The sequence below is a fragment of the Pempheris klunzingeri genome, chromosome 13 (assembly GCF_042242105.1).
Source record: "Pempheris klunzingeri isolate RE-2024b chromosome 13, fPemKlu1.hap1, whole genome shotgun sequence".
Taxonomy (NCBI): domain Eukaryota; kingdom Metazoa; phylum Chordata; class Actinopteri; order Acropomatiformes; family Pempheridae; genus Pempheris; species Pempheris klunzingeri.
In genome coordinates this window covers 5,987,607-6,000,722 of record NC_092024.1, presented here as the reverse complement: position 1 = coordinate 6,000,722, position 13,116 = coordinate 5,987,607, and the positions used below count along the sequence as shown (strand labels likewise).

General features: G+C 40.1%; 1 protein-coding gene across 1 annotated transcript in view; it reads left to right on the top strand.

Annotated features, from left to right (window-relative positions):
• Positions 1–13,116, top strand: part of syne3 (spectrin repeat containing, nuclear envelope family member 3) — a 41,567-nt gene that overhangs the window by 9,426 nt on the left and 19,025 nt on the right. Inside the window, exons 5-8 of the mRNA XM_070842225.1 lie at positions 1,649–1,804; positions 2,918–3,277; positions 6,600–6,736; positions 12,024–12,198. Coding sequence (XP_070698326.1) covers positions 1,649–1,804; positions 2,918–3,277; positions 6,600–6,736; positions 12,024–12,198 — 828 coding nt within the window. The remainder of the gene's footprint in view (positions 1–1,648; positions 1,805–2,917; positions 3,278–6,599; positions 6,737–12,023; positions 12,199–13,116) is intronic.

The window sequence follows — 13,116 nt, the reverse complement described above, 5'->3', positions numbered from 1 at the left end:
CATATGAATGCGCATCCTGTAGGCAAGGGACAAGATCGGAAGTGTTCTGGTTTCAATTTGTAGTCTGCTTGTAGTCTGCAATCTTGGAACCCATCGGCTATCATCTGATGATGCCTTAGATTAATTTAGGCAAAATATCTTGCGCATGGAAGAGGAGGTCTAGGCCTGATGTGCCTGAAAATACTAATCACAACATCACAGTAATGTCTTCAGATTGGCTGCTTTGTCCGATCAACAGTCTAAAAATGCTCACATTGGAGAAGCTGTGTCATGCTGCATAAGGTGTCCACAGTGTTGTAATGTTGCATAATGACTCATAATGCTCCCCTGTGGAGGCTTTGACAGCCTGTGACAGCTCTGCTCATGCTAATGCAATAGTACATGCCACAGGCTCGTTGTTTATGTAGAAGCACATGCAGATCAGCCGGTAGGATGTGTCTAGAATAATTCATTTGCTTTGAAGGCACACGAAGATAAGGAAGTGGAAAACTAAACAAACAAACAAACAAACAAATGGAAATGGCCATGAAATGAAAGCATGTAAATACTCTCGAGTAAATAGAAGAAGGCTTTTGTTGGAATAAGGATCAGTTTCTTACTGTGCAAGAGAAGCACAGAGTTTGAGAAACACATGCGTTTGCAACAGCAGTGGTTTTGTTAGGCTCTCACCTTTCCAATACACACACACCTACACATGTCTGTAGTTGATTAGGTTTAAGGGTATGTTTTTGTAAATGATCAAAGGAGCTAGGAATTGTGGCCATGTGGTCAAAAGGCAGAAATGTTTTCCAAGGACGTGATGCTGTGTGGGAGGCTTTCTGGATGGCTGCATCTAAAGCATGTTGGTGGGATTTGCATTGTATTTGATGTCAGATGACATTTTGAATTGAAGTAAACACGCAGTATGTGCCCACAAATCAGTGATCCCTTGAATTACATGAAGAGTGAGGATTTTGAACTCAAACTCATGCTTCAGTCTTTATTTGAGCAAATCTCTCCACCACACAACTGTACATAATTTGATTTTAATGAAAAGTGTGCGGATATTTATTCTGTGCATCCATAATCAGATCCAGATCCGCAGCAAAGAGAGCAAAAGGTTCACCGAATGATTTGCATTCAGTGAAAAGACTGTTTAGATTAGCACGAACAGATACATCGTAGCTGCTTTTCTCCTTTATGAATCACACATCGATGCTACCCCCCTCTTCCCTTTTCAGACAGCTCTTTCAAGTGTCAGTCAGATTTAACCACACACTCACAAAAGTCTTAACCTACATTATGCATTCACTTGAACACATTCGTCTGCTGGCAAAACTGCACTTTTGACTGCAAATGTCAAAAGTTGTGATTTAAATAATGCTGTATTTTAAGGGGATAATGTTTCCTAAAAACACACCCTCTCTGTGAACTTGACTTTTTTTTTGTGCTCTGTATTCTTGTTTAAAATTAAAATGTCTCATGGAGCTATTAGGTGAAGTAACAGATAACAGAATGGCACAGGAGAATAAGAATTCACATTCACGGCTAGGCTATCCGCTCAGATACCCAAATGTGAAGTGTGAAGTGTCGTGTGCTGAAAGATCTTGATTCATTTGAACAGTGTGATGCTAAAAATTACCACGAGGTGTGTCTCCTGCTGTGTTAGGAACGTCTGTCGCTGCTTCAGAAGATTGCTGAGGAGCACCAGACGTACCAAGGCTGCGTTCAGAGGTTCCAGTCCTGGCTGCTGTCAAAAACCAAGGAGCTAACTGATCTGATGGAGAGGGGGGATACCGCCGAGAACAAGCTCAAAGCCTTACAAGTGAGACTCCCTAAAAGTGAATTAGGAAGCAGCTGTTTGATGTCACCATGTTAACAGTCTCAAAACCTGCCACTGTTATTTTCAGCAGTGGAAAAAAGGAAGAATATTTTATTTGGAGTTTGAATAAATATCAGCTGTGTCTCTCCAAGGCTCTAAATGTGCCAGTCAAAGCATAGCATAATGATATAAATATAATTATACACTTAAATATGTCTATATAATTATCCTGATGTTAAATGGTGCCACTTCAGCAAAACATCAAGAGAGCAGACATGGAAGAATTCAATTAGTGTGGTGTAGTAGTGTGGCTCAAAGGAAATGGAAAGCATATATAACACAGTATGCAGTATGCAATGCACAAGCAATACAATTGCAGTTTGCAGATTTATCCTAATTCTGTCTGTAACCATGACGTCACGGTTCCTAGATGAGATGATGTATGTCTTCCTTTGAGTGTGATACCACCAACCATACTAGTGTCTGGAGTGTGCCACTAAAATAAATCCACACTTTTTCAATGTTAAATAAAAATCCTGAATGAATTGACCACTCAGGAAAATCATATTTTTAAAAACAGGGATGTATATTTTGATTCGAATAGCATTTAATTGATAATTTTTTTTAAATGAACTATTCGCAAGGAAGCATATGCAATATTGCATATTATGTACAATAACAACATAATAGCAATACTAGAGTTTGCTTAAATGTAACAAATGGGTTGTATTTAAAAGCGTTTTTTACTGTTTACAGTAAAACAACCCTTCCAGTTTCTGGCAGATTTTTAATTTGAACAGTATTTATGTTTAACCAGAAAGCGAGAGCAGTGGAGTGGTGAGTACAACATGTTGTTTGTGATTAGGCTACAAGTGCTGTAGAAATGAAAGTGATTTGAACACAACAGACAGACATTATACTGAATTTACCATGTGAGCTACTATATGTCAGGTAATTCCACTTCTTACTATTATTAATCTGGTCTTTATTAGCAACTACCGGTATTTTTGTAAGAATTTCAGTAGTCACAAATATTTCATGAGAATTGCTTGAAACCAAGTTGTGGTGTATTTTTTCTAACTTAACTTAACCTATTTTCCTGTGCCCCTGTGTCAGGCCCTAGACGACAGTGTGGCTAGCGAGGAGAAGACCCTGCAGCATATCGAGAGCGTGGCTGAGGCGGTGAGGGGCAACACCTCTCCCGCGGGGGCAGAGGTGGTGGTGGAGGAGGCTGAGGAGTTGAGGCTGGGCTGGCAGAGGCTGAGGCAGGGCCTGTGTGAGGCCGAGGAGGGCCTGCGCTCCAGCTTGGACTCCCACAGCCAGTATATGGCCAGGTGCCAGAGGCTGGGAGAAGACATTGGCCGCCTCAGGATGCTGCTGCACGGGCTAGACCAGGAACTGGAGGAGGGTCACGAGGCAGGGGACCGCACTGACCGCACCGAGGAGCAGATGGTGGGCCAGTGGAGGAAATACACGGTAGGGCTTTTTTTTTTTCACTTATTTACAGTGTTCTTTTGATAGTATTGTAATAGTGGTATTTTAGTTTAGTGGAAGTGTGGTCTAGATGCAGGAATTGTGGTTATTGTGGTCCTGGATGGACATGACTTAACTTGAAAGTGTGGCTAAAATCCAAAGAACAGGCCATCATTTCTCTGGAGTGCTGCTCAGCAGCATTTCACTCCGTGCTGACACTGGTGGCCAGGGCCTGTACTGCCTGTGCAGCGACTCCTCTTGCCACTAGTTTTATTAGGATTTGCTGCGATATCTTGATACATATTTTGATGTGGATTGAAAATCTTTGTAGACAGAGAGCTGTTGGCTGTCAAGTACCACAGAATGAAACTGTACTGCTCGTCTCGGTAGGGTTGAGCTGTATCAAGTGTGCTTGATCTAGCCAACTGTTGTGAAGGGCTTTTTCTTGACCAGGGAAAAGATTCTTCTGTCATCCATCACCCTTGTTTTCCGTGGTCTTCCAGGTGTTGCTGAGCTCACCAGTGTGTTCTTTCTTTTTAAGAACGTACCAAACCGTTGATTTTGCCACACCTAATGTCTTTTGTATCTGCTTCTTGTGAATGACATAATGAGGGAATAACACACACCTGGCCATGGAACAGCTGAGCAGCCAATTGTCCAGTTACTTTTGGTCCCTTAAAAAGGTGGAGGACACATATAAAATGTGTTGTAATTCCTACACCGTTCACCTGATTTGGATGTAAACACCCTCACATTAAAGCAGAAAGTGTGCCCTTAAAGCACATCTTGATTGTTTCATTTCAAATCCATTGTGGTGGTGTACAGAGCCCAAATGCTGAAAATTGTGTCAATGTCCAAATATTTATGGACCTGACTGTAGAAGCAACAGGAAATGATGGGAGTGAGAGACATGCAAGTCTGTTTATTTTATCCATTACCAAAACTGATCATGCAGCCTCAAAACTGTGCCAGTTGCTGAACTGATACAGTTTTCCGATACCCTTCAAAACCTTTTTATTGAAAAAGGCTAATGTTCTTACATGAAAGCTTTGCAAATGTTATCTTTATAAAATACAATTTATACCAAATTTAGTACTTCACAATTTTTGATACAAAGTGCTACAGACACATTTTGGTCGGTAGCAGTAAAGGATTGAGGTTTCATACCCAGCCGTGGGTTTGAATCTTTTTTGCTCCAGCATTGCCAATTTCACTCCACTCCTTCTCAGCATACCAAAATATTTTGTACTACATCTGACCTCCCCCATCACTTCTCTCCTTCTAACTATCCATTGTTCTCCATGGTTGAACACATTTATTATGATTTTCTTTTTCCTTTGTCATTTTGATGCTTTTCTCTTAAAGCCTGATTTACATCCCCTGACAGAATAACTCTTTACTGGAATGTTTTAGAGTATATTTTTACAATCATACACCTCACATGCCTGATAGACTGAAAACAGAATCCTGCAGCCCTGTCAATGAAGCACTTCCACCGAATCCACTGAATGCCTCAGAGAGGGGTGGTGGTGATTATTATTTCTATCTGGGTGTCTCACATTGTCACAGACAAGTTTCATCCACCTCTTTGTCTGGCAATTCACCACTGGCTGTGGACTAAAAAGCAGTCTCTTACCATTGTGTAGTAGAAGAGTAGAGAGTTCTGCCTCTATAGACTTCAGCTTCCATGAATTTTCTACACAAATATTTACATCAAGTGACGGATAACGGGCAGAATCAGCAGGAGACTGTTCACAGAGAAGCTTACAGAGGAAGAGGAGTTCTGTACTTGTGGACCTGTGGAGCTGCTTCTGTGGAGTGTGACTGGAATGCCAAATAAAATGGTGGACTCATCTGTCAGTTGTCTGCTGCAATCTAGAAAGGCTGTCACCTCACTGTGATACAATCTGTTTTCACTTTTAGTTTAAGAAGTAAAATAGATTGTAAACAACTCCAGTTTATCTGCATTGCAGAAAGCTGAAATATTTTACTACTCAGAATTTGCATTGACAGGAAATGGAAAGAACTGCCAAACATGTAAAAGCATGCCCCACTAATGACCTTAACCTTTAAGAAAATACACTTGTATGCCCTGATGTGTTTATTAATTCATGAGTGAATTTCTAGACAGACGCCATCCAAAACTTTTTGGCCACAGTAAATAGTAAAAAGAAGTGCTCACATCTCTGCGTCGATTGCTCGATATATACTTTGATTATTTATGCCATATATTAGGATACTCAAACAGTCCACTTACCAAATTTTAACATTATCACAAGTCCACAAAGGATGGGTTAAATGAATGATGTGAAGTCCTAAAAGCTCCAGAGCTATGTACACAGAAAGTATTTCAGTCTTAATGGAAGATGTGACATGTTCATTGTCTAATCAACTCTATAAGGTACACACAGAAAGGCCCAATGGCAGATCTAAGGATTCATTAGTAGTGGGTTGTCTACCTAATGTTCAGCACTTAATGATTGGATGCTGTCCTTATAATCTCACAAGGGAGTTTGCATAGGTCGCTTTTACAGCTATGTACATTCCATCGTGTCCTGCTGACACCCACCAAGCCCTGGAAAACCTGTGTGGAGTAATGAGCAGTGACCTGATCAAACCTTCATCACTTCCTCCTTCTCAGACTCACAGGACCCATTTAATTTTGTTAACAGGCCAAACAGGTCATAGGCCATCGCCCTTGCCCTCCATGCTGCCCTCCCTCTCCTGGACCAGAGACACATGTGTGAATGCTGTTCATATATAGTTCAGATATTCAACACCATTGTGCCCTACACGCTCGTCAAGGTCAAAGACTTGGGGCTCAACACATCCCTGTGTGACTGGATCATTAACTTCCTGATGGGCAGACCCCAGCCCTCTCCTGTAGTCCCTGTTCACACACAACTGTCCGGCGACCCACGGCTCCAACACCCATCATGAAGTTTCTCTCGCCAAAGGCAAAGTCTGCAACATTGGAGAAACTAGCAAGAGTAGCTACATTTTGAAACTATTCAACCGAAAATATCCCATCCCCTACCTTCAGGCCTCCAGAGACTGAAAGGTGAAAGGTCGAAGCTCATAATAACGAGAGCGGGTAAAATGATTGAAGACTGGAGAAAACTGCATGAATGCGGAATAATACTGTTCAAATATCAAAATCAAAACAGTGCAGAACACAGGATATACTGTATCAGAAATTCCCATTTCTCCAACTTTGAATCACAACTAGGAAATATTTATGGGCCAAATAATATGACATCCTTTGGGTTTGCTGCTGTTGGAGCTTAAGCTTACTTTGCTTGTGTTCCACATTTTTGTCTTGCAGGGTGTGAGGAATACTTTGGCAGGGGAGGAGTCCCAAGTGGAACTTCTCAAGGCTCAGCTCAAGGAGCTCTTCAGGTTCTCAGAGGACTCGCGACATCTTTCTGATGATGTCCTGGCTGTTGTCAAAGAACATCAGAGGTTTGTGACAGCAAGCGTACCACTGTTTCAAAACCTTCAAAGTCAACACATTGTAGCCCACATGATACCTGCATATAATTCTTGTTAAAACTTACTTACAGTACCAAATGTTTGGATTTGCATTCTCATTTCTTGGCTTTCATAAAATTACTTTGACTGTCTAACTTTAGAACATGAGATGCAAACGTTTGACTTATCTCATGGACTTTGTTGATAGCATAAACAAATTAATTGCAAGGCAAATTAATCTCTATAGCATATTTAGCATATTCAGTTAGCAAGACAATTTACTGCTACTGCAAGACAGAAAGGCATTAAGACAAGATATTAAAGAAACACGAGGCAATATAAAAATAAACAAACAGGATTTAAAATGATTAAAGCAAAGTAGAATAGATGCAGAGGATTAAAGCATAAATTAGCTAAAATAGAATAAGTATAATAAAAAAATAAACAAAAATTACAGTGTAGCCACATATATGATATGAGTATGAGTAAGAAGTCCCAAATTTAGTTTAATAGAGTGCAGTGGCAAACAGAACACTCTTAAGCCCAAATTTAAAAGAATTTGATTTAAAAATATTTGAGCAGGCTTTTTTTCTTTTGTTGCTCCATGGGTGGAGCAGCTGATCAGAAATGTGTTTTTTTCCAGTGCTTTATAAACCAGCAGTAGTATATAAAGGTAATTTCACACACAGGAAGCCAGTGTACAGATCGGAAAATCAAACACAATCATTTCAGTTTTATCTTTCTTAAACTGTAGCACATTGTGGCACATTCAACCATTGATTTATTCAGTGCACTTACTCAGAGCCTACATGGGACTATATTCAATTGGACATTAACTCTGTGCATTGTCTGCATAATTATGCTAAAATATTTTGTTGTACCCTATAATCTGTGCTAGTGGAAGCATGTAGATGTGGAACAGAAGAGGCCTGAGAGTGGAGCCTTGGAGGACTCCAAATGTCAAAACAATCGTTTTAGGGCCACTAATGTGTTAAACTGTTGAAAAACAGCGTTGTTATGACTTTACATAAAATGTAAGGCTAACATTGTTCTTTAGTGAGTTGTCAGTGGCTTAATAAATACAGGGTCCGACATAACCCAAGGCCACTAAAAGTTTATGCAGGGCAAGTTGATTGGCCACTACGGGTCAGTGACAGCCAATCAGAGTCTGCAACGTTTTAGAACATGTCATCATCATCATCATGTCAAATCTATTGGCAGCTGCACTGCTGTATATATTATGTTTGTATAAAAAATAACCAAACTTATGGAATTATAGAAAAAAAGAGTTGATTTTGTTTCTTTGGCTGCAGGGCCAGTGAAAATATACAAGGGGCCAGTGAAACTCAGATCTACTGGTTAATTGGGCCAGTGGGGAAAAATGTCACATTGGACTCTGAACTATAGTTTTCAGGGCCCGTAGGTAAGAGCATCAGGGTAAAGAAGTGAATATTTATAGAATTTCTGATGCAATGCTGTTAAAACATTTATTTTTTAAAAGACTGTAGGTAGAATGGCAGGAGGAGGATTTCAGATGTCCTCCAAGGTTAAGTAGTTGATTGTGTCATCTTGAAATTGTGTCATACTAGTTGAATTAGTTGATGTAAGGACAGTGTGGACCTTAAAACTAATAAGATCATTCCAATGCTCTGCTAATTCATTCATTGAAGAAGCATAAGAAGCGAAAAAAGAACACAGAGCAGAAGCTGAAAATGTGTGTGTCTTGGGCTGTATGGTGAATAATTATCGACCCATCTGCCACAAGAACACAGAGCAAAAGAAGAAATGTGTGTGTGTCATCACACATACGCTTCTCCTTTTTTTGTGCTCTCATGTCGGTCACTCCCTTCAATCCAGTGTTAGTCTCCCACTAGTGGAGTATTCGTGCATAACAAATAAGTGAAAATAATGGATTAAGACGACTTTTCACCGTATAAATGTAACACAAGTGATTGGTTGGTTGATTGGTTGGTAAATATGCTCCTGTCTAACCAATCCCCATAGAAATTACATCAGTCATAGTATGATGTAAATAAGCTAATGACCATTAGGGGACTGTATATCAGCATGTAAAGTAAGATCAGCAGCAGACTCAGAACAGCCCATAACATAAATGGTGATACGTTCTGCATAGAAAGGAATAGAGCTTGTCGCTACTGCTTTTTTCTGCCATGATCTCAACAATAGCAACAGAGAAAGCTGCTTAAGTGTTGTTTCTTCAGGAACACAGCCCAGTGTCTGCATGGGCTGACTCGGTCCTCATCTGTGGAAATACGCATATACACGGGTAAAAGCAAGTCATTCATGAGCCGAAAGCTGTTCAATTACTGTTTATATACCTGAATATTGAAACCTAAGTTGAGCAACTCCATCTGCTGATGAAGATGTGAGACGGAGTTAAGAGAACTTTATGTCAAACTCCTTTTTCCAAAGTCAAGAAAACTTAAATGCTCTTACTGAATTGAAAGACTAGTTGAAACTGAAGGGGAATAATCATTTTCAAATCATTGTTAAATATGTCATCGCTAAATATACGGTTTCATATCTAAACGTCTGTGTTAGGAGAATAGATTATTTTAGGGAAAAAAATGACCAGAAAAAAATCATCCAGACTTTCATATCAACAGTTTATAATTACGTTTTGAATCACGTGAAATAAGTGTTTGTTAGTTTTTACTTTGACGTAATTCGAATAGAAAAGGTCTTGCATAGTCATACATACAAGGTAATTAAACTTTGCAAGGTGTTCAATAACTTTTGTGTGACTTTGAATGAAACAAAGATTGAATGGAAGATTAAATCTTCCCTGTGGAGCTTTTGACAGCTGTAAAGCTATGTTTAGTCGAGTAGATCCTCTTATTATTTGTGTATTCCATTCTCCAGACTGGATGGTAATCATGACCCCATTATCCTGCTAGCGGTCCCTGGGGCACCATTGAGAAGCTGAGCCCTTAAGGTTTCACCCTCAGTGTGCACAGTGAGAAGTTTTTCTGTGTTGGACTACTGCAGGCCCCAGGTTTGCTGGGTAGCAATGTGATTCTTTTATGCGCATTGAGTGAACATACTATCAGTAGGCTATCGTCTCAAAACTAGATGCGCTGTCTGACTTCAAGGTCAGTTAAACCAGGACCAATGTGAAGTCTTTATCACATATCTTGTCTGTTGATATTGTGCGTCAGTACTCATATTCCTAAACAAACTTACAATCAGTCAAACTAAACGCTGCAAAAGAACAGAGGGCAGTAACTCACCTTGCCCTGCTGGTGATCCAGCCTGCCATTAACTGTTAATGCATATTGACATGTAGTGGCAGTTTAGTGGCACCTGTAAATATAATTATGCAACAATGACGAGAAGATCGCAAGCCACTGCACGCAAAGACGCTTTCAAACTCAAAAAAAGGTTTTGCAGATATTCATGAGGTAGGAAATGTATGTATGTAATCAACCAATCATATCAAGTAATCAAGTATTCTACATGTCTTAATTCTGTTTGCCTGCAGCAGGTCATCCTACTTAGCTTTTAGTGCTATTTCAGAGATTTGTGGGGCTTAATGGTGTGCTCCAGTTTTGGATATTTAAAACTCAGACATGAGTTAGCTATTTTGAGCTGTTTGCTCCCTTTGCTGGGAGGTAGTGACGATTCCAGCTGTATTTTGGTGAAAAAGCCTAAAACTCACATGAAGACAAATGAGACAGCTTCATGATTTGCTCTGTGACGAACAACAAACCATTAAGTATCCCATTTGTGAATTTTATGGCTTTAACACCCTTATTATGTGCCCTAACCCTTTTTGCCCTTGATGCTAGTAAATCGAGTAAACCCTATATTAAATGCGTCCATTATTTCCGAATAGTTTCCCGGTTAGTTTGTTGAGTTTCCTGGAAAGAATTATGTGATTTGTTGGTAATTGTAAGGAAAATTAAGACAAAATTGTGAGACCTTCAGAGAGATTATTATTTTAGTTTTTGGATTTGTTAGTTATAAATTTGTGCAGGGTTTAAAAGCAGCTGTTGAATTTCAGAGAAACTTCCGATAAAGAACAGCTCCATTTAAACCCAAATAAATTCATCATTGAAAACTTAGGTGCAATGTATGCCTGCCTGTAGATATGTTTCAGATTGTTGATGTTCAGCTGACCTGCTGTGCTTTATGAGTAAAATACTGTAGTTTATTATAGTTTAATCATCACAGTATAACACCAAGTCAGTTAAACTGAAGGGATATCAATCTGTCCAGTTAGGAAATAGAAGTGATTGTGAATCAGTTTCACCTGTTTTGGTGCAAATGAAAGAGACAACAGGTGCTCTGGAGAGGAAACAGCAAGACAGCCCCCAAAAAGGGAATGGTTCACAGGTGGTGGCCTCAGACTCTCTCCGTGTCCTTCCTGGCTGATTCTTCTCTAGTCTTGTGTTTTGCTAGAGTCCTTGTCACTACTGGTAGCATGAGGTGGTACCTGCAGCCCATTCAGGTTGCACAGGCAGTCCAAAGGTAGTCAAATGTGTTTTTGCTAAATGTAGCTGGGCTTGGATGTTTTTCTTTGTAAGAAAAGGCTTCCGCCTTGCCAGCCTACCCCACAGCCCAGACATATGAAGAATACGGGAGGTTGTTGTCACATGTACTACGCAGCCAGTACTTGCCAGAAATTCGTGCAGCTCCTTGAATCTTGCTGTAGGCCTCTTGGCAGCCTCCCTGTCAATCAATTTTGGAGGGACGTCCAGTCCTTGGTAATGTAACTGTTGCGCCATATTTTCTCCACTTGATGATGACTTGATGAGTCTTCACTGTGTTCCATGGTATATCTAATGCCTTGGAAATTATCACATTAGCCACATCCCCAGTTATAAGAGGGTGTGCACACTTATGCAACCACATTATTTCAGTTTTTTATTTTTACTTCCCCCCTAAATGATTTCAGTTTGTTTTTCAATTGAGTTGTACAGGTTATACATCACATTAAAGGTGAAATGATTTATCGTGGTCTCACACAAACCTGTCATTTTAACAGGGGTGTGTAGACTTTTTATATCCACTGTACATACAGCATGATAGGATGACTGTTGAGTTGATCTAAATACTTTCTAATACAGTTTCAGCAAAAACTGAACATTATAACCGTCGTGAACAAGGGTTATTTGTGGGGCTGTTGTATTAGACTGTGTTAGTTTAGCTAGGTGTACCTATTTAACTATCTATCTATACATCTATACCGCCTTGTAGGTCATTTTTGAAATGTTCTTGTAAATGCTTGAAAATGCCCTGTGTGCTCATGTTACAGTGTGAAATGCAGAGTGACAAGGCTGTGTTCAGAGTCGGAGTCAGGGCTGAGACACATTCTCCAGGATCCACTGCTGGTCTACGCCCAGTGGAGCCACATGGTCTCTCAGGTTCTGGAGGCTTCTGCTGAGGTTACTGACTTCTCCCACATCGCTATGTTGGTCCAAAACATGGAGGTAAAACTCACACGCAGACACATTTTTACGATAACAATGTATCAAATGACGATGTGGAATGTGAGTGAATTGCTCGTAGTGATGAAGCCACAGAGAACTGGCACCTGAATCTGCAGCTCCCAACAGCTGTACAGATCTGTATAGCAACTTACAGCTCAACTCAACTGTTAGGTTCACCGTCACTGCTCTCAATGTGTACTTTCTTGGCTGCAGCAGGCAGCTATTTTCAGCAAATATGCTCAAAAAACCCACTGAACACCGCTTGTTCAGCAGCAGACAGCAGACAGACACAGTTAGTGATTAGCTGGTGAACACAGTGGAGCATTTAAGTCATTCATTGGACAGTACCGGTGATGTCATCCTGCATCATGAGGGCTACATGGGCCTGTGGGGGAAAGACTAATTCCAGTGGCTGCTGCTCTTTACTGATCCTAATGTGTTTATTTATCTTCTCAAATGCCATAAAGAGTTCATGAGTATATATAGCATAGCCAACGGATTATACAATAAAAACTGTAGCTGGACCTCGTATGGCATAAGTAGTGATGATGAAAAAGAAGAATCTTGTATACTAATACAACAGGTGGCCACTATGTTTCACCCATGTTTCCATGAGCAACAACACCTCTGTTTCACTCTCTGCACTCACATGCTGACGTGTATGAGTTTCCATGGTTACCAAATAATCTTGTATAATTCACTTGATTTGACAGTTCATAATTAACAGATGAATCTAACAATAGTTTTGCCTTTGAATTCCTGCTAAAATCTTTTATCTACTTGATAATCCTGTGGTTGCTCAGGTTTGCTTTCACAACACAACACACTTTTCAAGCTTTCAGTTATTTGGCCCACACCAGAGTTTGACATCTTTCATACCAGGCTGATGGCAGGGAGTCAAACAGGCAAATGCGGCAG